The sequence below is a fragment of the Lissotriton vulgaris genome, chromosome 12 (genome assembly GCF_964263255.1).
Source record: "Lissotriton vulgaris chromosome 12, aLisVul1.2, whole genome shotgun sequence".
In the NCBI taxonomy this organism is placed as follows: domain Eukaryota; kingdom Metazoa; phylum Chordata; class Amphibia; order Caudata; family Salamandridae; genus Lissotriton; species Lissotriton vulgaris.
The window spans coordinates 382715414-382740545 of NC_141700.1; the positions used below are offsets into that span (position 1 = coordinate 382715414).

At 45.2% G+C, this 25132-nt stretch overlaps 1 protein-coding gene across 1 annotated transcript in view; it reads right to left on the reverse strand.

Moving 5' to 3' along the window:
- Positions 1-3244: 3244 nt before the first annotated feature.
- LOC147674083 (transcription initiation factor TFIID subunit 4B-like) overlaps positions 3245-25132 on the reverse strand; it is a 1347443-nt gene continuing 1325555 nt past the window's right edge. Inside the window, exons 15-16 of the mRNA XM_086945146.1 lie at positions 3488-4891; positions 3245-3349 (exon numbers count right to left, since the gene is read on the reverse strand). Coding sequence (XP_086801272.1) covers positions 4724-4891 — 168 coding nt within the window. The 3' untranslated portion in view covers positions 3245-3349; positions 3488-4723. The remainder of the gene's footprint in view (positions 3350-3487; positions 4892-25132) is intronic.

Below are 25132 nucleotides of genomic sequence, written 5' to 3' on the forward strand. Positions count from 1 at the left end.
GGTAATGGTGATTCAGAACCGGAGTGCCCTTTGTCCGAGGATGTTCGTTCTTCTGTTCTGTCTGAAACCAACAAGGGACTGACTGGCCTTTCCCACTTCCGTTACCTGGCCAACAATTTGCCTGTCTTTTTAACAAATGTGTGTCAAATAGCGGATGAGCTTCGCTTCCTGTTCTTATTTCTCCCAGACCAAAATGCAATTCTGGTGACTTCCATATCGTGATACTATTCTTTGTAGCTCTTTGATTTGCCTGGTCTCATGTAGCTCTAGGCTCAGTGGAGAAGTGTGTTTTATTGTCCACCATTACTTTGCGCTGAGCTGGGAAAATAAACATGAATTTCAAATTCATCACAGTAAGGGTGCAGGATTTGTCTGGGTAGCTTGTAAGACCGTTCTAGTCTCTGCCTCTATGTAACCCCCTCCCCAGTTTATCTCTTGGCTTCAAGGTTTGTGGTCTTGGGCTCTGTGCAGTCAGGGTGGACAGAGGAGGGGATATAATCTCCACAGGCTGACTCTGCACCGGTGTCTCACACAATGCTCTTGCCAATTTCATGACTTCTGACCGCCATGTTGCACGTTGCGTGATATTGTTAACTCACAGAACGTTATCCGTTCTCACAAGACTGGAGTTTGAAATTTGCCCGGTCCTCCAGGGCCACATTTCTTAGCTGAGAAACCCTTTATTCGGAGAACCAGTTGATCCTGGGTCAACATCGTAAGGCAGGGCCTGCTGTGTTTTCTTTTTTTTTACTTTTCTTAGGCACTGCGCTAATTTCTTTTCGAGCTGATGCTGGCTGCGGGCCTGTGGGGGTAAAACCTATAGTGACTGGGGCGTAATTACAGGATAGGTTTAGTAGCCATTTGTGTGGTAAGTGCCGGAAGGAGTATATTCAGAGTGGATAGATGAGCTTCGGCAGCTGATCAACGCTCCTCCTTACCCCGCTAATACATAGCACGCCAGTATGAGTGACTGAACATCATAGGTGACTGTGATATTTAACCTTACTCCCTTTCATTTGCTAGTAGATCAATATCCAGGCAAATGCTCTCACAGGTGTTTTTTCTGAATGTCGACTAGAATCTCCCTCTGTTGATTCGTTTTACCTGCATCTATGACAAATGCTAATGTTTCTAACTTGCGCCTTATTGAGAATAAAATACCAAATGACTTCAGAATTGCAGGTGATTAAGGGCAGTCCTGAAGTTGTTGACGATATTGTTCCAGATTGTGGGTGCTTAGATGGAGATGGCCTGTTTGAGGTTTTTCGATTATTGCAGTTCATAAGCTTGGCAGTGTCCGAGCTCCTGGTTTGATGCAAATCGCATGTCAGGTATGCAGTGAAGGGTGCCATTTCCGGTGGCCTTTAACTGATGCAGTTGGTGTTGAAGGTGATGCAGGCTTGTAGAGAGAAAGTGTGTAATGTTATTGAGTGTTGGTCTGTTATGGCTGGATTTCTTATGGCCCTTGATCAGACCTGCTTTTGCATGTAGGGTGCCTTTTACAAATGCCAGAAATGCAATTAAGCAGAGTAATGCCCCCATCCAGGTGAGAAATGACCAATGAGTGTTCACTGTTGTTCTGAAGTTGGTTTTGGTTACACAATTTTCAGTTTTTCATTAGGGAGGGCTGATATCATGTCTCCTTGAATTTCATGGTGATGTGCTCTTAGAAGGAGAGGTATGTGTAGTTTGCTGACCATCTTTGAAAAGCATAATGTAATTTCTGGATGGAATTTTGGGAAGAGCTAGGTGTCATCTGCGCATTCATGGATCATGGTATCCTTGTTAGCCAAGATGACTATACTGGGTTCCATTTAGAGCTTGAAGATTACTGGAAATAGGAAAGAATGTTGGGGAGCTCAGCAAATCACAGGCTGGTGGATTAATTCTAGAGGTGCACACCTGAATGACCTGGTTTCAGTCTTCAGGTAGGAAGTAAACTACTGAAGTGCAATACTATTGAAGCTCACTGTTAAGGAGGAGATATGGAGTAGGGTTTAATGTTCAATCGTGCCAAAGATTGAAGAGATCTGTCAATATTTGGGAATACATCTGTAATTTCAAGTGGGTCATCAGCTACTTGGATAGTGGTTTTATTCAGGTCTGAATCTAGACTGGGGTTCTTGATTCTTCCATTGAGATTAGTGCCTGCTGCATTTTTGATGATCTTATCTACGAAAAGTAAAATATTGGGATTGGACAATGTTATTATATTTTTTCCTAATCCTGCTTTGGCTCACAGATCACTGAGATCTCTCATAAAATCACGGTGGTTAGAAAGTTTACTGAGGCAGTGTTAACACAATCCCTCATGCCTTGTTTACGGCTTTCTATATCAATTGAGGTGCTTCCTGGTTCAGTAATTTAAGACATTCTGGAGTTACAGTGAATTGTTTCACAATTTTCCAATTCTTTCTAATAAATATGCTTGCTCTTTCCTGGATTTCAGTGGTTGCCTTCCAGTGTGACCTACTACTCTTTTATGACCCCAGGATAACCTTGTAGTGTTAGTTTCTGCTGTGCCATAATTGTGCACTACTTTGCAAGCCTACAGGATAAGACTTTGCTGCGATTTTAGATAAAAGCAATTTCAAGCCTACAGAACCAGCTACTAACCTCTGGTAACGCTCTTTCTGTTAAAGACTCTACCTAGCAGCAGGTTCCTCTCCTTTTGAATATTCCCCAGGTGTCAGACTGTGTCCGGAAACTTTTCAGCAGTACTTCTGCACGCTGGTAGGGTACGCTGTATGCCTACTTACTGATACAGTTTCGCTCCAGAATGCAGGGCTTAAATAGGCACCACTCCTGTGCGCTGACATCAGTTCCTTTCTTTCCGAGTTACTAGATGCAAATCTGGAGCTACCTCTAGTCTCTTTGAGTCTCCTATTTATACTACTAATCCGGTCCAGTATTAAAAACGAATAGGAAATATAAAGAAAACGGGTGCCCTTAAAGACATTAAGAGCGTTTTATACCTCTATGGCTATTTCTTTGTGGAACATTACACAACTACTTTTCAAGGCACCGTCTTTTGTAAACTGTGTTACTAATGGTCCACAGTGCCTTTGTCCTTCATCCGGTAAGTAAAGACGTGACTCTTTGTTCAGTCTTTGGCATAGTGTTATAGCGAGGACTGGGAAGCTACAGGAAAGGGGCTCTTAGCATCTGACGAAGGTCTTGGATTAAGGGAATACACTTGATATTAGACTTCTTATACTTAAGGCAATTATGAACATGATGCACATTTTTTATTTAAAAAAATTATTTAATTGGGTTTAAAAATAGTAATAACAGCAGTGTGTCTTACAGGATTTCGTTGAAGATATGCATAACTTGTTTAACCCCATGGCTGCTAGGCGTTTTCCCGTCCTGCGCTGCAGATGATTGTTTTTCATTGTTTTATGACGAGCTGGCCTTGTCATCCGCGCACGGCAGGTAAGCGCCATGACGAGCCCAGCTCGTCATTAGCCTCGAAGGGGTTAAATGCAGCATATTTACTACTTCTTGAAAGTGCACCTCTGAGTGGGTATGTCTAACATTTGAAGAATGAACCCTTACTGCGCAAACATTTCACTTAGTAAACTTTTTTTATTTCTTTATCAAATAGGTACAAATCAAGTGATTTTCACAAATTGTGTAATTCCAAAATATGTACAGAAATTGTCAAAATACAACTTCTAATAAACAAGATCTTTTCAAATGCTATGTACAAATCACCAAGACGATAAAACATAATTTTACTTTATGTAGGTTAGTAAGTTGCTAATAATCATTTGGATAAATAGCAGTATAAAGTTTCTCCTACTTTCATTCGTAAACTTTAAAAATGAATCATAATATTTTTAAAAACAATTGGACAAATAGTTCCATTTTGTGCTTTCGTTATTATCTCCCATAAAAAGCAGTGCTTCAAAACAGTGGCCAGCACACATATAAAAAACGTAAAATATAAATAACCAAGTTCCCCGTTTATTGTTACATAAATAGACTTTGCTCTTAAATTAAAACAAATGCCCCTTTCTTTGCTTAATAACAGAGTCTGGTGCTATAGTACCTCTAAAATTTTCAATTAACATGATTATGTATGTATTCTCATCTACCTGTACTCACAGCAATAAATAAAATAAAATATGTTTTAGTCATGAGACACTGCTCTGATTCGGCAAGCAGCTGCTACATGTGAAAACAGTTGGGTAGATCTGAAAAAACACACAAGTAAAAGTAATTCAGCAAAAACATTGAATGCTCTAACAGTTTAAACTTCGAACTAGGACAGATAGCGCACTGCAAGACAATGCTCTACAATCAAATTTGAGGTCTGTGCATAAATAATCTTTTTTGGTGCAATAATTGAAATTTTAAATTCCATCATTGCTGAGATTGACCTGTCCAAGTATTGTGATTGAGTCAAAGGACTACATAATTTACAGCATTCACAGGAACTTCACATACACCTTGTCAGCATTATATTGTTAATACTGTCTTCTCAATTACATATTAATATTCCAAAAATGGATAAAAAATTAGAGCAAAGACACAACAGGAATTTAAACAAACATTTTCATACTGAGGGACTTGTTATTGCATCTGTCTGAAAGATTTCACAAAAACAAAGTGAATGGAAACCTGAATTCAAAGAGAAAACCTACTAAAGGCACGTTGAACATATACTGAAATTAGGTTCAGCATTATTGTTAAGAGAAGGAGTCTAGTGACACTATGGTTATTTTAGTAAAGCTCTGTATAACAGTAATGATCGGCTAGTTTCTCTTTCCTGTTCCAAACAGAAAATAAAGTCCCTGAGGTTCACACGTGTTATTCGATGTCTTCCATGATGTCTAGATGAATGTATACCCGAAACAGTTCGATTTCCACTGGAAACACCAACACACTGAAATTAAAAAAACAGCAATTCAGATTTCTGATAAGGGGAAAGCAACACATCTCAAATTTAGACTATATTCAATGTCACCAAAAACATCGCCAATGTATATTCCAAACAAGCATGGAACCACCTTTTCTGTCCAATGTATATTATTGGTTCTTCATAAATACAATTAAGGTTTTTAAAACACTATATTTTTGTAAACAAATTTACCGGAAAAAGAATCAAGGGTTGTAAGGTTCTGCCCATGAAATCCGCCTGGATTTTTTACTTTTTGATCCCCTGGTCTTTGAACTTTTTACTGTGTTTGAGCCTCAAAGCCAGTGACTCGCCCACAGTAAACACACGGTCCATGACTGCACATGTTTAACAGGGTCTGCCTTTTAAGATAAGGCCGCTGTTACGCAGAAAGGGGCACTTGGCTGGTTACACATGAACACACGTGTGAACATATATGAGGGCTGCTTTTGCGAGACTCCGGTTGTACGCAGACTGGTAACTGCGCACAGGCAGCCTGGTGAAGAGGGAACTCTGCAGGATTGGACATTGACCTGATGTAGGTCTCAATGTTAGTATACACTCATATGGAAAGTCAGTGTGGCTTACTGTCTTGCCTGCAGTGACACTCCATTATACACCTATAGGGAAGACTAGCTTAGAGTGCAGCGTAGCTTCCCTATGGCCCACAGAGACCAGTGACGTATCTAACTGAGATTTAATCTGTAGCTAAACCAAATATGAGTTTCAGGAAGATATCTGTACAGATTATGGGATATCCAGGATTGCCATTTTTCTCTGGCTCAGCTCAGGAGCAGAGCCCAGGCCTTTTGTGAGCGAGCTGTGCAAGTTAATTACATTTCTCTCCAGCACAGGAACAAAGGCCTCCCCACACAAAGGTAAAAAAAAGGTGTGGCTGGTCAGGAGGAAAGATCTGCATCACTCAATCAGCTGTCACATTGTACCAGGGATGGGTGAGCCCAAGCCCACTGGACAAAGGACAGAGCCCAGACCTCTGGAAACGGCTCCCTATGAATATTTGTTGTGAAAGGCCTTGGCAGGGATGCCAGCAAGCAGTGGAGCGTAGGGCCCCAAGAAAAGATGTGATATGCGACTCCTGGGTACCACCAACTTTTTTAATGTCCCAGCAGGCTGTGTACGAGGGTTGGGACAGGGACGGACAGATGATGTGGTAACACAGGACAGGACAGAGGTGCCTCGCTTCTGGAACCTTGTACCCCCACTTAAAAGGTCTTGCACAACGGGGAGAGCTCTCTCTTGCTTGGTGTTTTTCCACGCTTCGCTGATGTACCCTGGTGCCGCCATCAAAAAATGGAAGGAAAGAAACTCCTGATGCCCACAAAGGACTATAGACTTTGTCCAGCTGACCCCAGGACCAGGGGGTCTCACCAAGGGCCAGTGAGGTTCACCCCCACACAACTGGGGTGCACCAACCGAGGGAAAGACCTGGAATTGTGCGCCCAGAGACAAAGACCATGAGGAAGGCTGGTGCAGGGAGCCAGGAGTACCAGTTCTCTTGAGGATCAAACTGCTTTGGAGGTGTGCAAGTTTGCTGCAACTGACTCTGGTGACTACAGCTCACCACCAGGAGTTTAATGAGCCCAAGATAGCCAAATTTGGCCCAACGGGACCAGCGTTTTGGCATTTTAGAGATTGTGATTTTTTTTGCTGTGAAGTGTGTGGAGCTCTGCCACCGTTCTCACCTATTACGCCTGGGGTGGGCCAGGGCGTTGGGGTCAGTACAGGATTAATTTAATTAATTTCATCAGTGAGGGGACATGTGTGGGGCCCCCCTCCCTGGACTTTCTAATGGCCTGGGGACCCTATTCCCAGCCCCCAAAATCCAAGAGAGGATAATGGAGCTTAATCTCGCCCTCTCCCTCATCGCGGTGGCCTCAACCTACTCCCCGTGTCCGGAGGGAGCAGACCAACCGCCACACAAGGCTACAGGAATGGGCAGGGAGAGAAATGATGCTGACTCATGTGGCTGCACAGGCAGTGCACCTGCTCACCCAAAAAAGAGAAAAAATACCTCACAAAAGTTATCTTTATGGCTCTCCCGGCACAGGGGGAGAGCTGCTGGTACAATATTCACTGCTCTGGCTGAAGTGCCCCATAATGCCCTAAGGGCATTTTTCAGTACATATGACTTTCCACTTGTACTGGCTCCAAAATGGGCAGGGCCACCTCCAACGAAGTCAAGGAGGCTTCAGAAGCTGCAGGAGCACCGCATTTCCCGCCTAAAAAGCTTTTAAATAGGACTGACCCTAGGTTTGTGAGGCCATAAAAACGTCAATTCTGGATATATACCAAGGTTTTAAAGTACTCCCAAGGCTGGAGCTTTGGCTCTCCAGCTGGGACAGCAGCGTCCTCTAGGGGCTAAGACTATGACTGCAGTTACTGTGGCCTGAAGGTGTCCAAAGTAAGATATATGTATTACAATACCCTCTACGGGCTAGGTCATGTTTACCTATTATGTGATCAAAATGTGATGCCCTCTAGGAGATGTGTTTAAGATAGTGTTTTATGATTTGAAAGTATACAAAAAACACAGACACATGTGAAGTTCATTTTTAAATGCTTCATGTTGACAGTGATTAATGATCAACGTGCATATGCTTTAACATTACTAAGGGCATTTACATATGGTTATTATTGTATTTACTCCTGAAATTATGAAGTTTTGAATTGCGGTTTGTTGATCTTGAACTTTTGACCATGTCAACAGATGTGTTTATATGACCCTTTAGGGGGTATGGGGTGATTACAAAATGTCAAAGGTTTCTTCCACCAGATAGATTATATATATATATATATATATATATATATATATATATATATATATATATATATATATTTGTAAATGACTACGTAGTATTTAGTAATATGTGTGTCATAAAAGTACTTTTCCTTTTTCTAAAGAAAAAGCGCAGACTGAACTATTAAGTGTTGTTTTTGTGTGCCTGCGAATGGGGATAACTAGCCCACACCGCCTCGCTTGAGTAGGTCTTGGACTCCTCTCCTCTGCCACCCTGAGAGAGTCAAGCACAACAATGTGGTGTTTGGTTCCCAGTAGAGAGCAAATGTGGACCTTTTACTTTTGCAGGTCACACAATTAATGGCCTGTTTTCTTACAAGGGTCTATTAAACTTTATATAGGCACAATTATGTCTCATTGTGAAAAACACATCAACATTATGCTTCGTTCAGTCTACTTCCCCAGTAGATACCTACCCTTAACCTTGATTTCGATGATCAACAATACAGGCGCAAGGTATTTCAGGGTGAACAAACACAATGAAAGAGCTCTCTCCCTTTGAATAATACTTGCTCTTCTACCTCATCTTCAATTTATAAAATAAAAAAACAAGTTAAACAAAAAATGATTAAACTGAGTTTTAAAAAATCCTTCTCTCTTGTAGTTAACGAGTAATAGGGTCCAGTCTTTTTGACCCACAAATACTAAACAAATGTTGAGAAAGCCTGCCATTATGAAATCGGCTGTACCAGCATAATCACATTTTTAAAAAATGACCTACGGGTGAATAAAACAGACATTTTAAAATTCACCTAAGGCAAAAGAGAAATCGATGGGAATTAGGCATCTGAAACCAATTCAAACTTGTGAACCTAAAGGGGCAAAGAGCTATAAGGTCGTGTTAGGGGCAAGATATACTATGTGCGGTTACATATTTGTATGAGAAACCTGGATACATTATTTTTAGTCATAAACCTGCGAGAGAGCAAATCATGCTGTCCAGGAACTGCGCCTCAGTCTGGTCATCTCCCAAAACTGAAACAGACTTCTGAGGTTTTTTTTTTAAAAAGCTTTAACAAAACCATTCCTCACACAATTAGAATGATCTACTATCCACACGAATTCACAAAGCAATATGCTGGAGATTCAGAAAACCCCAAATGTACAAGAGAATGTAGGTATAAAAGGTCAGACTAGCTAGAAGAGATACAAATGTTCAAGGAAGTTCACTAGACTGTGGGAAACTTTACTCTTAATCTGTGTCCAGAAATATGTTTCTTTATTAAAGTGGATTACAACTGGACTCCCAGATTATACAGTATGAGGAAGCACAACCTATTTTGATAAAGATTATAAACTATTTTGCAGTTGTGTTATATAGGCAGCCCTTAAACCAAAGACTGTGGACAAATTTGAGATAAACAAGTGATCACAAAACTTAGATTTTTTTTCCGAACAGAACAACCACGAATACTATAGAAAAAAGGTTAAAACGATTCTCAATATGACTGGTGTTGAGATTCACAAGTATGAAAATCCAAGCTTGTTAATAAAAAATATTTCACGCTGAGTAATAGTGAATGTGAAATCTTCTTACAGAGTCTTGAACCAATTAATTCAGTGAATAATTAATAAAAATATGTCACCAATACAAGGAACTTTTTCACCCTCTGTACTTGCTTTATTAGGACGTTTCATCAGCGTTTGACTTCACAAACAGTAAAAAAATAATCGACCACACAAGTTCACAAGGGTCTTTTAGAGTGCTCTCTTTTGTTTCGCTCTTCAGTTTAAACATCAATGCCAAGTGCAATGTGATCCAGGCAGTGGGAACATATGACCCCTGCATGAAAGGAGTCTCAGTCGCACTTCTGCTATATGCCCACTTGATAAAACTGTAAACTTGGTCGACTGGGCTTGCAGTGAACAAATAGTTAGCACTGGAGAAACCATCACAGAGCTTAAGAAACTTGGAAAGTAGCTCTGGTTCGAAAACATGACACACATAAATGAGAACACCATGAAAACTCAACTCCAAGAAAGGTAATGACGAAGCAACAACAGGCCCCAGGAAAATAATCTCAATTCCAGAAAGGTTTTCGCTTCTTGTCCAGTCTCTAGAAGGTACCACTGGTGAGTTCAGCCACAGTGAATTCGGCCTAGTCTAGTTCCAAAGTCATTAGCTGCCCCTGATCGCCAGCAACAAGCCGAACTGGGACGGAGTCCGATTGTGTCTCGGCTGTTTACGGCGACTTCACATTTCAACAGCTGTACAATCTGAGTTCAACAAATCCATAAGAGCAGTGTCTCATTTTACCATGGCAAATAGAGAGAAACTACTGGCTACAAGCTTGGAAAAATCTTGAAAATATTGCTACATACCAAGAGTCATGGCAACACGGGAAGCCTCTTCTTTCCTATCTATCAGCCCACGCTGAGACATTGTGATGCTCATTATTTATCCTACACCTGAAAAGTGAAGTTTGCACCCCTTTATAAGCAATGGCATCTCTGTTGTGTATAACTGATCCCCCTCACACTAAACAATGGTCTATCCATCCAATTCTTATTTTGTTGTTGTTGCCGATTCTGGTTTTAAAGAGTGTTTTTAAACGGTTGACTCTTGTAGCCTTAAGCACACAACAAGGATGGGAAAGGGATTCAATGTGGGCTCAGAGAAAGTCTTAAATTTCAGCATCAAGTCTAAATAACCCACAGGGTTAAATGGGGAAGCAGGTGACGTCTTCGAAAATGGAAACCATTGGATATGATTGCAAGGAGGAATGCAAGCTTCAGGCGTTCCTGTGGTATCTGCCCATCTCCTGCTATCCGACTTCACTGCTGGTAAGAAACCTGAAGTTTGTGATGAGCAGGCACCCATGGGCTCAAGCCCTGTGAAGCCCCAGCAGAGGATTGAGCCATCAGACCTTGGATTAGGTCTGTCCCTTTTTGTATTTGATTCCCAGTGCAGAAACATTTCTGAACAATTCCACCACAACTATAATGAAGATGAGCTCCTTGAAATGTCAAGTTTGTGCTGGGGGGGGGGGGGGGGTTGAACTGTTTCTCCACTGTTCTGTGAAATGGGAGCGAGCAGAGCGAGAAAACACCACAAGTACTTCCCTAAGCCAGTCAGGCATTCCTCAGTCAAGGTATTTTAGCTTTGTGTAAAATGTTTCCTTTTCACTGCTGTATTTCTGATATTCTTTGAAACAGTAAAAAACGGTTATGCCCTGGGTTGGTTGAAAAGAAAAACAATGCCCAATACACATTTGCTAATTGGAGGACTATTTGACTTTGCGGAACAATGTCTAGATTGTCCTTCTGGCATACATGTAAGGGATTATAAACTAGTTTTATCTAGGAAAAAGAAATGAGGCTGTGCTTAACACCAGCAGTCGAGTGGCAAGGCAAGTAAACACTTCGGAGAAGTTTGTCATCTTTTTTTGAGTTGCTGGAAAGTTATGGAGCATACTTGAATAGCAAACATTTACCAGAGGATTTTTCGACTAAATCGATGACCAAACACTTAAAACCAAATCTGCTTCAGTGGCCGGTTATGTTACCCGAATCGTTTTTTATTTAAATTACTAGGGGTTGTGCTTTATGGATGCATGTTGAGATATTTAGTGGGTTAGGTGTTGTGCTGCAAAACTGTATGGGCCCATCATAACTAACCCCACTTAAGTTGATACCATCCAAAATACACTCCCCACAACTGCTTGGCATCTCACGACAGTAATACGTTCAATGATTAACACAGCTGCTCTTACAACACTGATACAAAGGATATTAATCTCGGCTAACTGAGAAGTGTTTTTGTGGACAGTGTGTGATCACTCAGCTGAGTCAAAAGGGGCTCAATTTTTACCTTAAATATACACAGCAATTTGAGCTTGAAACACTTTTGAGCCTCAAGGAAGTTCAAATTGGTTGCATGTTCTCATTTTTATGAAGCCCTACGGAGGCTAAATTGAGAGATTCAATTAGGTAACAATTAGCAGGAAGGTTAAGATGTATTTTGAAAACAAGGTTTTTGATTCTAGATAACCCAATTAAGATAGAACCTACCCGGATGGTCTAGGCTCACACCATGCACAATTAATTGTAAGTATTTTATCCCTGGTTCATCCTAAAAGCAAGCAGAAGGAACCCATGTGATGCAAATGCCTGTACAAATAATAACAGGAAACACACATGTATTTCCTTAGCTTTTGTCCTGAATTATTGTTTTCTATTTTTAAGAACTTCAGCATTATAAAGGTTCAGAAAAGGCTTTATTCCGCATGGTTGCATAAGAAGTCTATTTAAAAAACGAACATTGTAACTTCCTCATTCACATTTTTCCTATTTTAAAATGGTACTAAATGAACCCTGTCTCGTGCATTTTTTTATTAGCAAGATATTAATTATTGTACTATAGAACCAGGAATACTTAATCGAACTCAAGTTTATTAACATATTGGGAATAAGTAAACATATTCATTATGTATATATTTTTTGCTTTTAAATCGTTTTTATTTTGTGTCTCTTTAAAATGAATGTTTTTTTAATCAAACCTAATATGAACATTATTCATAGTATTTTCGGTTGAGATGTAAATTGGGAACAATTTGCGGTATATGTGACAAATTATTTGCTCTCAGTGAATGGAATTAAGATACAAACTATACATAAATAGGAAAAGAAACATTATATTATGGATCCCTATTTAAGAATGTCCATCACCAGCTTAATAGTGACAATCTGCACTGTTTGCAAACATCATACTAACAAAGGATAATGAGCTGATTCTATGGGCACATTGTGTTTATCAAGGGAATCTATGAGGGGCGCAGGGGGAACTCTACATACGTATTTACTGTAGTAGAATTTCTTGCCTAGCTTTTGTATGCATTTGTAGCCTCAGAGATAAAAAAAATCCACTTGTGAAGTTCTTTGTAACCAACCTAAGTGCCATCAAATTGAATATAAATGTCACCATAATAATTTGTTTGTACCTACAGAGATAAGAATCAAACTGCTCTCCTGCCTAACCGTTTCACTGGCTACACCAGAACCCATTAGCTACAGACACATCATGGCAAAATATAGAATTAATTATATAACAGAATTCTACATCTTTCAGGAACAAGTATGTTTCCCAGATTAAAGTACGTATAACCTACTACCTTCATTACTTCAGTGACTATTCTTACGTGATGCTGTATTTATCAAATGTTCAAAGAAAAAAAAGGCTAACTAATTGTGATATGTTTAGGAGTAGGTCATTTAAAGAAAAAAGTTTGTTCTTGGCCTCCTGTATATAATAGGTCAACATGTTTTAAAAGCTCTGAATACTATTTGATCATGCCTGGCAGTTCAAGGTACATTTTATTTTCACAACCCTAACAGACGCTACAAGCGGGTCACTGTTCTTCAGAGTTCTAGGCCTATATATAAATTGAATCTTTGCTCATCAACAGTGGAATCAATTCGAAGGTTAGGTCATCGATAAAATAGAGGGCTGGCTAACTGTTTACAATTGCTAATGAAAGCTTCCACTTCCATATCAAACTAGAGATATTTTTTTCTGATAATACCCTTGGAAGTGAGGATTCCACAGATTCGGAGGTGTGTCCATTTTGAGTCACATACCTGAGTGCAGTTTATAAAGAAATCCTAGTGATTTGGGGAATTATATAACTATGTCAGATACTCAGAGAAATCCCAAGGATGATGCACACTTTTAACTTGAAGTCTCTTGGGAATCCAAAACCTTAAGGACTGTCTGCCCCTCAACCAGTCTTGGATGTCAAGCAACTAGCTGAAACTGAACTAAACTAAATTATCTATATTCACCAAACACAATGAACTGGTCCAAGACCTAGCTAAACAATATGAGCCTGGATGGTGTCAGCCCTAAAACTAAACTAAATTATCTATATTCACCAAACACAATGAACTGGTCCAAGACCTAGCTAAACAATATGAGCCTGGATGGTGTCAGCCCTAAACTATCACCCTCAACAAGAACTTCATCCTCACAGAACACATCTCTAAGAAGCCCAAAACAGGCATGACACACCTCTCTCTATTATAGAAAACACAACCCCTCCTCCAGGAAAATCCATGCCGTCTTACTCTCATACCTAGATAGTAGCAACACATTGCTCCCTTGCCTCCCTGTCCAAAACTGCCCCCTTTCAATGGAATATTTCAGCGGTCTCATTGAGGACTTAAAGAAATTCAAACACATCACTCCTTCCCCTTGTGAGGTACCTGTAATTAATACAACACACACACACCATAATTGCTTAACTAGGCACATTTCTGTAAATCCACTAACGAGACGTTCTTCAGTAAGTGTGTTTTAATACAAAGTAACTACGTTAGCCATCTCCTCCCCCTGGATGCTATCAGGTGACATTCGAGGGTGAAATGCATTCCATTCCTCTTTGCACACCGAGTGCTTGTCTTGAAGGGCTTAAGCCTTGGGAGGGAAAGGCTAGCAGCTACTATGCAGTTTCAGAAGTGTACTTCAGGTATACACCCTACTGAACATAAATGCATCCCACTATCCCCTGGCATTTAAAAATTCACCTTAACCTGCTGCAACCCACAAGGGAGGCCTGGTCTGCAAAAGTATTTACAAACACGTCAAATACCAAACAGGAGCAACATGTGCCACGTGGGGTTTTAAAAGCTCGTGCAATTGTGCGAGGAGAGAAATAATCATATTTAGTCTTTAAACGCAGAAAAGACTCGTTGAACAGGGCTGGTCAAAGGTAAGCTTTCCACTGGTCAGGAGCCGAGGCCTAGCTGACTGCAAAAGCTGGAAATGCCCTGAAGGTAAAATACTTTCTGGGTGAGGGGAGCAGAAGGCACATGGCGCTGGAGCTCGAGGAGAACCGGACAGATGTGGGCTGCCTACCCCCCGAGGGCAACTGCTAGAATGAAAATAAAACTCGTTTAACTGAGCAATTAAATCTCTTCGCCTGGGGTGTGCGCTGCAAAACAGAAAATGTGAAACTAACGTGGCAAAAGCACTGCCTTTGGCAAATAGCTATAGAATATATGGGAGAAAGTGGACATCTCTGCAGAGGAGTCATAGGATATCAATGTAGACATGTATGCTCAAAATGTATAAAGCGTACAGCGTTACATGATTTTTTTTTTTTACATGAGCAAGATGCATTTTTAATGCAGAACTTTGAATGTTCATGTTGAAATCCTTAAAACATGTATATTGAGGCAAATAGCAACAATATACAACAAATTATATAAATGAAGCCCGTGTACATAGTCAGTATTTATCCTTAAACTCTGGCTTGTAGCCAGCCACATCTGACCTTTGCTTTACACCGTGTACGGTTTTTCTGACATTTTCTTTGATGACGTGCCAGTAGTCAGAGTCCGACTGAGAGGTTTGCCTCAGGGAACAACCCAAGAACACCTATATAAAAGTAGTTATACAGAGGAAAATGGAATAAGAAGCAGCCGAGTTTACAGCAAATTCAATCTAACTAAGCAAATACTTTTATGATACTACACCCCCGGCCTTTATAGTGGCCGTCAATCAACAGACCTATAGCCCAAAAGCAAATAGGAAAGAAAACAAAATCGCAAATAAAGTGACGAATACATTTAAACGGAACATAATTATAAATCTAATTTCCAAACATTTCTACTGCTAAAGGAATCAAGGAAAGTTATATGGCCGCAGGATCTGTGAATATGTATGGTCAGGCTAGAGACAGCTGGAAGGTGGCAGGAGGTTGTATTGGGGTGATTTGAGACCCTGGCTGGAAGTGCATGCGCGTGACAGCTACTGTTTAATCTGGGTTTGCTCATAGGAACGAGTACAGATTATTCAAGTCGGAAATAGAAAACAAGTATAACTTCCTGTTAGAAATTGGGTTCCTGGTTAACTGGGGTGGAAACCCTGGTCAAGCAGTAACCACAATCCTAGTCAGGGTAAGTCACAAACACATCCTAAATTAACCTGTACATAACCCTCTGGTAGCTTGGCAAAAAAGCATTCGGGCTTAATGTAAAAGGCAATGTTTAAAGTATTTGTGCAGCACTTCAAACAACAAAACAGTGAAAACACCACACAAAAAGATTCCACACCAAGTTAGAAGAATAGGGTTTTTTATTTAATTAAAAAAAAAAGATCAAAATGACAAAAAAACTTAGCAGAACCGGAGTTATAGATTTTTAAAGAATAAACTGTAAAATTGTGCTTAAAAGCATAAAACGCCAACCGGGGATTTCTATTCGTGCTGGACTGAATCAAATCTAATCGACTGCGATGGAGCTCAGGTCGAATACAGTCCTAGATAACTCCCGCCAAACTTTTACCTTCTCAAATTTTGTCTCAAGAGTCCCATTTGCAGGGAAGAAGTTCGCCGGTATCAAGGAGAGCGTCGCTAGTCGACAGGGCACCAAGAGCCGCCGGCCGTTTTCAGTCACAAGTAGTTACTGTGCAAAGAGACAAACTTGTGGCAGCCCGCGCTGATCCCTTGTGCCAGTGGGCCAGTTCTGCAAACAAACTGGCTTGTTTGCATTCAAGAAGAGCCCAAAAACTTGATTCAAGGAGCCAAAACCCACTTCCAAAGGTCTTGGGCCTGGGAGACACCTCTTGGAGGTCAGACGCTCATTGAAGACGGGTATAGAAGCTGTGTGGAGTCTGTTATGTCCTTGAGGCTCGGATCAGGAGGCCAGCAGACTAGCCCTTGGAGTCACTCTGGAGTCCTGAGTTCAAGATGGGTTCCAGGTCCAGATCTTCCTCTCCAGGCAAGAGGGCAGCAGGTCAGCACCGCAAGGTAGCTGTTCTTCCAGAGCAGCAGTCCAGTAGAGTGACAGTCCTTCAGCAGCACAGCAGTCCCCCTACTTGGCAGAGTATCTACAGGTCCAGAAGTATACTGAAGTGGTAGGGTCTGATGTCCAGTCATATACCAGTGGTGCCTTAGAAGTGAAGGAGACTTCAAAGAAGGGTATTTGAAGTGCACAGGTCCTTCTTTTCCTGCCCTGGCTTCAGACTCACTACTGTATACAGCACTTTGTGTGTGGACAGGACGTAGCCTATTCAGCTTTAAGTGTGAGGTTTTAGCCCAGCTTCTCCATCCAATCCTGCCAGGATGGCCGATCAAGTCACATCTAAGCGCCCATTGTGTGTAGCTATCCAGGGGACATACATAACCCCCAGATGTCACCCACCCAGACATGTGAGCAGAGACAGGCAGCAGGCATCAAATGGCTAAAGCAAGGAAATCCTAACTTTCGAACAGTGGAATTTTTAGAATTGCAATTTAAAATCGGACTACACCACAAGTTGTGATTTTAAATTGTGATTTCAGAGACACCAAACTTGGGGGTCAAATCTATTCCCAATAGGAAATGACACTTATAAAATGTAATAAAATAATCCCAATGTAATCCTATGGGAAGGATAGGCCGTGCAGTAGTGAAAAACGAATGTAAGTGTTTTTACTACAAGGACATAAAAAAACATACAAGCACATGTCCTACTTTTTAAATACACAGCACCCTGTCCTTGGGCTGTCCAGCCTACCTTAGAGGTGACGTAGATGTATTATAAAAAAGGCTTGGGCCTGGCAAGAGGTTTAGCTTCAAAATCAAAGAATCCCCGTACCCTGAACACAGGTTAGCAATAGTCTAACAGGCAGCCAAACACTCTTTTCTGGAAACAATACACTAATCATTTGAATCAAATCTCACCCCTACTCTATATTGTTGGGTGTGTTCTGTCTATGCCTAACCGTCCAAATCAAACAGTTGTTTGTGGAGAAGAGGGGAAGGTCTTAACCAGAATTCAACTCGACAATTCCCGTGATGGCTGCTTCACTGTAAACAGTCCATCCAACCACACTTAACAGTCAAATACCCAGAAAAATGTGTGATGAAAAAGAATGGCACCTCACGGGCGAACAACCCTCGGGGCCCTTGGCAGGTGTTACCGCTTTCCAGCCCCTATCTCATCATCGGTTGTCATAACCAGTCACTCCCCTTCACATCGGAATCTGTACACAGCGTGTCCTTGATTCTTTTATTGTGCACCCGTTCTCTTTCACCAATACTTTTGGTTCTTTTTTTTGGACACTCATTTCTCCTTTTTCTTTGAGAAGGAATGGCAACCAATGATGAGATAGGGGCTGGAAAGCGGTAACACCTGCCAAGGGCCCAAGGGTTGTTCGCCCGTGAGGTGCCATTCTTTTTCATCACACATTTTTCTGGGTATTTGACTGTTAAGTGTGATTGGATGGACTGTTTACAGTGAAGCAGCCATCACGGGAATTGTCAAGTTGAATTCTGGTTAAGACCTTCCCCTCATCTCCACAAACAACTGTTTGATTTGGACGGTTAGGCATAGACAGAACACACCCAACAATATAGAGTAGGGGTGAGATTGGATTCAAATGATTAGTGTATTGTTTCCAGAAAAGAGTGTTTGGCTGCCTGTTAAGACTATTGCTAACCTGTGTCCAGGGTACGGGGATTCTTTGATTTTGAAATTTGTTGAGTGGGGGGCTATCCCGTTGGTACCCTTTAAATCCCCCTAGGCTCCTTTTTGAATTACAAGAGGTTTAGCTTGCCATGGCAGTTTAAATTGCACAAACTGGTTCTGAAATGGCAGGTCTGAGAGATGTCTAAAGGGCTACTTAAGTGGGTGGCACAATCAGTGCTGCAGGCTCGCCAGTAGAATTTAACTTACAGCCCCTGGGCACATGTAGTTCACTTTACTAGGGACCTATAAGTAAATTAAATATGCAGATTGTAGCTAAGTCAATGTTACCATGTTTTAGGGCGAGAGCACATGCACTTTATCACTGGTCAGCAGTAGTAAATTGCCCAGAGTCCTAATGCCAACAAATACGAATTCAGCAAAAAGGGGAGGAGGAAGGCAAAAAGTTTGTGGGTGACCCTACAGAAAGGTCCATTTATAACACAAACGACCTGCAGCCTAAAACCAAGGTAGACTTATCAATACTTTGATGGACTTCCCTGCTTAGGCGATAGAATGTAGACAATGACCCACTACTGAGTTCAATTGGATCCCTCTGTCTATACTCTCCTGAGCCACTGAACATATCCAAGGGGAACCCTTCTCCTCCCTGTGGATCCCATCTGTGCAGCACCTAAGCTTAATTTGCTCACAGATTTATTCCAGTAGGATGATAGTACCACCACGGCCAACAACAAAGTGAGGTGGCTCATTACATCCCTTGGATCAGACTTCTCCAACACCAGGAAAACTCTGCCCATAAGAACAGTAACCAAAGAGGCCACTGGCAGCTGTCAGTGTCAGGCACCAGACCTGGGCCATCCACTACTAGGTGGAGGCCTTGTGTGGGGATATTGGGTAGGCCTCTCTTCCAGCCTTGGGGCTGGCAAGGAATTCCCCATGGGCTCCTGAAGTTTCTCTGACCTCCGAGGTGTCTCAGAGTATGGGGCAGTAGCCCCATGGATTTTGCACCCTATTTCCACTCTGCCTCCCATCAGTTCAAGGGTGGTATCCTGACACTGGTCTTTCACCCCAAACTCTGAGGTTGAATAGGGGACAGGAATGAGTCCTCCCTCTCCCTGTCCCTCCATCTGGGCTCCCATACCCTCTGCATGGGAGTGGCACCCCAAGAAAACTGAACTGTCAGAGCACCCTTGGCGGCCGCACCTCTCACTTCTCCCGACACTGGGGACAACTCGTTGCCTAGAATCCAGTCTATGGACATCTGGGGTCGAACTATGACCCTCCTCTGCGTCATCTTCCCACCCCATTCTAGGCATACCAGGCCGCAGGGCAGAAAAAGTCCTGCATGTGAGCCCGAGTAATCCTACATACCTGGCCCAGGGTACTGCTCTGGGTAAACTAGCCTTTCCACTACCATGGTCTTGCTAGCCCCAGTGTTGCTCAGAGAAGTGACTGGGACCCCAATCACCTCTACCTGATGGAAGCACAGCTGCCGCCCTCAGGGATCACCAGCTCACCCCCTAAGTCCATCTCTCAACTAAGGGAGATCATTGCATGGTCTATGATTTGCCACCTGGAGAGTGGATTGTTCCCTTCTGTAATAATTTAGGTACCAGGAGCCACCAGGTTGCCTTTAGAATTGTTTTTAGAACAAATACCAACAGGCTCCATGTATTTGACGTGGCAGCATTTCTAATGGCTTTATGGATAAGACGTACTAAGTGCCAACAAAATGATGTGGAGTCGCTGGAACACTCATCCTAGCATGGAATGTGTAGTAGGGGACAGTGATAATATATCAGTAACTATGACCGTAAATTGGACTTTCTGCCATTTTATATGTGATGTGAAGTCAGCATTTGTAAGACAGTACTTTGTAGATCGGTGTTTTCTCTCAGCAAGTGTGTCTTTCATATACTTTGATCAGTTTAAAAATGTATATTTTCCCTTTTGATAACAGCTGGTCTGCTTTTATGTATTTTGTATCAGATGTTATACTTTCTCTGCTTTTATAATCCGTGGGATCGAAATAAAGTATCTGAATGAATGAATGAAAAACTTAAATATGGTGGTATAAAGCATTAGAATGCTTCCATTTCTAACGATAATGGCATTACTCCTAGTCCTACTCCCTCGCCTTCCTTCAGTACAATTGAGGCCCCGCCTCCCACCCAGACCCACCCACAGCATAAAAACTCTGCCCGCCCCCACCTCCACCTGTACATAAACAAGCCGAGCTAGCACTCAGTTGAACCGCACCGGGAGGGAGGGAGGGTCCTTGAAGGAAGGCGAGGGAGTAGGACTAGGAGTAATGCCATTATCGTTAGAAATGGAAGCATTACCTCCCGTCCCTCCCTCGCCTTCCTTCAGTACAATTGAGGACATAGCAAGCAGAAGAAAACAGGGACGGACAACTGAGTGACAAAGAACACAAAACAGTGCCCAAAACACAGCAGAACAACATCCCCGGCCTCGCAAAGAGGACAAGACCCTGAGGCCCGAACCCCCAAAGGAGGAACCACCCCCACAAGAGGAAGAGCCACCAAGAACGCGGACCGAAACCCACAACCAGTCTCGGACCACAGCGAATAGACAAAGAGACCCCCACCCGGAAGGACTCCACAACCAGCAGGCCCCACAGCAAAAGATGCCGGACAGCCAAACCGAGCAAACGAGACTCCACAGCCAAGAAAGGAGCAGGACAGAACACAGGCAAAAGCAACCTGCGACAGAGCCAAAACGCCGAGCCACCGGAAGGGACAAAGAATGGAACCGGACCCAAAAGCAACAGAGTCGAACAGCCCAGACAGAAAGGAAACATCCAAAAACAGGGCCCAGAACATCCCCAAGCGCCCCGCAGGAGCGATGGCAACCAAAAAACAAGGCCCAAAGGCAAAAGCCGCAACCCAAGACCCCCAAGGGGCCCAAAGGGAGGACCGGACAGGACATCCAACACCAGCAGCAAAGACCCCGAAGGGAAGGACCCGACAGGCCAGGGAATAAACACCCAGACCCGGAAAAAAAAAGAACCAGGCAACACGCAAGGAAGCCCGGAGCACCAAGAAGCTGGAAAGCAACACACTGCACTCGCAGAGGGGCCACCGCCAGAGCAGAACAGCAGGACCAAAAAAGGCCAGCAAACACCAAGCAGAGGACAGCCAAGAGGAGGACCGAGGGAAAGCCCGCAAGCCACCGCCAATGAAACAGGAACCCCCAACACAGCCAAGACCAGCTGCACAACAGCCAGGCAGCAGGGCAAACCCCGCACAGAACCCAGGGGAAGGACACGAAACTCCAAAGGGCACGAAGCCACCAGAAGGAACCTCCACCGAGCGACACACAACCCGGACAGGAGAGGAAAACAAGGAGCCCAAGGCCAACGGGGGGCAACCAACAACCCCCGAGCACAGACCCACAGCGCCCGCACCAGAAAGGCCAGAGGAACGTAAAAGGCAGGGCAGGGAAAGGCACACCGAAGAGCCAGAGGCCCAGGAGAGGGCCAGACGCCCCCCCAAGACCCGGGACCCCAGCCCAGAGACCCTAACCGGGCCACCCAGGCCGACCCCGGCGCCACAAACAGGACCACCACAGGGAGGCCCCAAAGACCCACCAACAGTCCAGACACAGGGAAGGAAGGACCCAGCATAACAGAACTGCCAGCACATAGGACACCCACAGAGGCAGAGAGCCGACAGCCCCAGCACCCAGACCAGAGTCCCCAGAAACAGGACGCAGGCAACCAAGGAACAAGGACCAGAACCTGGACCCAGCCAGGACGCGGCAAAGGACAACGCCACCGGAGCGTCAGACGGAGCCAACACGCACAGACCCGCAGAGAGCCCCGAAAGGGCACCAGGGCAAGGCCAAAAGGCCGCAACAGCAACCAGCAAGCGGACCCCCGGGAGAGCAGCAGGAACCAGAACAGGAACCCGAACCCAGCCAAGCCCGAACAGGCCGGCAACCGAAGCCACCACAAGTGGAGCCAGAGGAGCCAGCGAACACCGAGCCAGAAGGCAACAGCGGCCGAGCCACCAGGAGAGCCCCCCCCGTGGACCGACCGACAAGGGAAGCAGGGACAACAGACCCCGAAGACCAACCCAACAGGAGCCAGAGGGACAGGCCGAGAAGAAGAAAACAAGCCCAGGGAACACCGCAGAAGCCAGGCACCCCGGCACAAGCAGCCGCAGGACAAGCCGGAGGAGCCCCCGGGGCCACAAGGCCCGAACCCAAGAAGGAAGAGAGGCCAGGCAACCGCCGGACAAGGGAACGGGGCCGAGCACAGACTGAACGAGAGCCACCCAATAGCGCCCGGACATGCGGGAAGACCCAGGGCGAAGGCCCGAGGCTGAAGAGGAAGGAAGCAGAAACGGGCATACTTCGCAGGAAATGCAGAAAAGAAGCAGCGACCGGGAAGTGGAGAGAAGCGACCCCAAAATACAGGGCATGCCAAAAACCACCAGGTAGGGCCCGCGGAAAGGCTGCCCGAAGGGCCAACACACGGAAGGGCACCAGCCAAATCCAGGAGCAGACCCCCAGGAGAACCAGGACAGGCACAAAGCCGCCGGACACCCCAGCCCCAGCACCAGAAAGGAGCGGGCCCAAGACCCAAGCCCCACCGACAGGAACCCAGCAGACGGAACACACGGCAAGCAAACAGGACACCCAGTCCAGCAGAGCCACCCAGCAGGAACCGTAGACAGGCACCGGAGACAGCCAAACCCTCTCCAAACCGGAGGAATCCGCACCAAGCCGACCCAGCACCCAAGAACATACAGCAGTGACAGGAACCCAACAGGGCAAGGCACTCTGACCAAGAGGCAGTCAGCCAGGGCAAAAGAAACGGTCAAAACCGCGCCCACCCGAAAGACAGAGGAGAAACCCACAGCAGGGACCACGGAGAGGCCCCAGTGCAAGGCACGTGAGAAAGGCAGGACGCCCCAACTAAGGCAAGGCAAGCAGAGGGCCCAAGGTGGCGACATGCAGCCACCACGAACCGCCACCGCAAACTCCACGAAACCCAGCACCAAGGAAGGGCACAGAAGAAGCAGAGAACAGGCCAGCCAGTGCCACGGCAGCAGCCAAGCAGAACAACAGGCCCACCAAGCAGCGCGGCCAGGACAGAGGTCAACCGCACAACTGGAGGAAAGGGGCGACCCCCACCAAGAAGCACAGCCACAGGAGGAAGACAGGGACGCGCAGCCCAGAAGCAAACGCCCCAGCGCAAACCGAGCGCGCAGAGAAACCTGAAACCAATCAGGACCAACACAGTGCAGAAGGAAGAAGGAGGGCTGGGAAGAGACCGCCAACGGCAGGCCGCACAGGAAACCGCCAATCAACTGGTAGCAGGGCAGCACCACAGCGGACAAAGCCACACGCACCACGCACATACAACAAGTATGAGCAACGCACGCAACACACAGCACCAACCCCCACCCCGGCACAAAGGGGCAAGCCCAACCAGGAGGGCCGGGGACACCATGGAAAGAAACCCACAGGCCCCGCCCAGCAGGAAACAGGAAAACCCTGCCGACCAGCACAGGAGTCCAGCGACCCACGGCCCGAACGCGCACCACCCCGGAGCCACACACAGAGCAGAGGCGGGAGAAGGATCCACACCCAAGGACCCAGACGGGAACCAGTCGCACATAGGACCAGCCGGATGAGGAAGGGACGCGGAAGGCATCAACCAAACCCCAGAACACAGGACAGTGCAGCCACCATCAAGCCCAGCACCATCATGAGACAAGAAAGGCAGAACACCCCCCACGGAGCTTCAGCGCGACAAGGGCACCCCAGGGGGACCGGAGACCCAGCAGCAGAGGAAGAGGACACCAGTACGCCCCCAACCAAACCCCAGGCGACCCAGTCAGGAGCAGACCCAGTAGCAGACAACCACCAAGGCCACCACCAAAGGGAACATGGAGCAGCAGGACAAGAACCGAAGCCAACCAGCGAAAACCAGTGCCACCAAAGGTCTCAACTGAGGCACAGCACCAATGGCCTGTATACATCATCCACAGGGCAAGAAAAACGCACAAGCAGGCCGTAGAATCCACAGGTCGCAAACTGTACATATACTCCTCAGTACTGCGAAGAACCCGTCAGCGGCACACAAGTCCAGTCGGCACGAAAAGGACACGTGAAGCCGAGGAGCCCTGGATGGAAAAAGGCACAGGATAATACACAGTGCACTTCACAGCAAGGAGGCAGGGCTATGCTCGGCCCCCACCGGGCAGCCGGCAGAGTGGCAGTCCCCGGGGGCAAGAAGCAACGCGCCCTGCCAAGAAACAAAAAAGAAAACGGGCACAAACCCGTCCTACCTGGACTCCTGTAAGACAGCACACCGGGAGGAGGCAGCCACGCAGCTCGACCCGGAAACACAGCCCCAGCCACAGGAGGACCGCCAAAACACCGCAGCGGATTCCCGAGCCACCTCTCCGCCCCCATACCACGAGGGAGACGAGGAGAGGAGGCACAGCCAGGAGAACACTGCAGAGGACACCGTCGCCGCAGAGAACCAGCACGAAGACTCCCCGGCACCGCCACAGGGAGGAACTGAAAGGGTGAGTCTCACTAGTGAGACAGAAAAAAACAGGTGGAGGTGGGGGCGGGCAGAGTTTTTATGCTGGGGGTGGGTCTGGGTGGGAGGCGGGGCCTCAATTGTACTGAAGGAAGGCGAGGGAGGGACGGGAGGTAATGAATACCACCAAAACCTAGAAACTTTTCATATGCAGGGGCAGTCAACATGAATTGTGGGTGGTGGGGTGAAAAAGAAGAAAAAAACCTAGACCTTCTCGTTGCGTCTCTCCTCCATTGTCCATTCTCCGGCCGGAACAGGCAGCACACCCAGGCTCCCCATAGCCAATCACAATGCTACAATGCAGAGTTGTGATTGGTCTGAGCACAGTGGTTCGGCTCTCAGTCAGGCAGTGGGGAGCATGGGCATGTTCTCCACACAGGCTGCTGTACAGCCTGGGTGGAGAGCATGCAACGTGAGCAT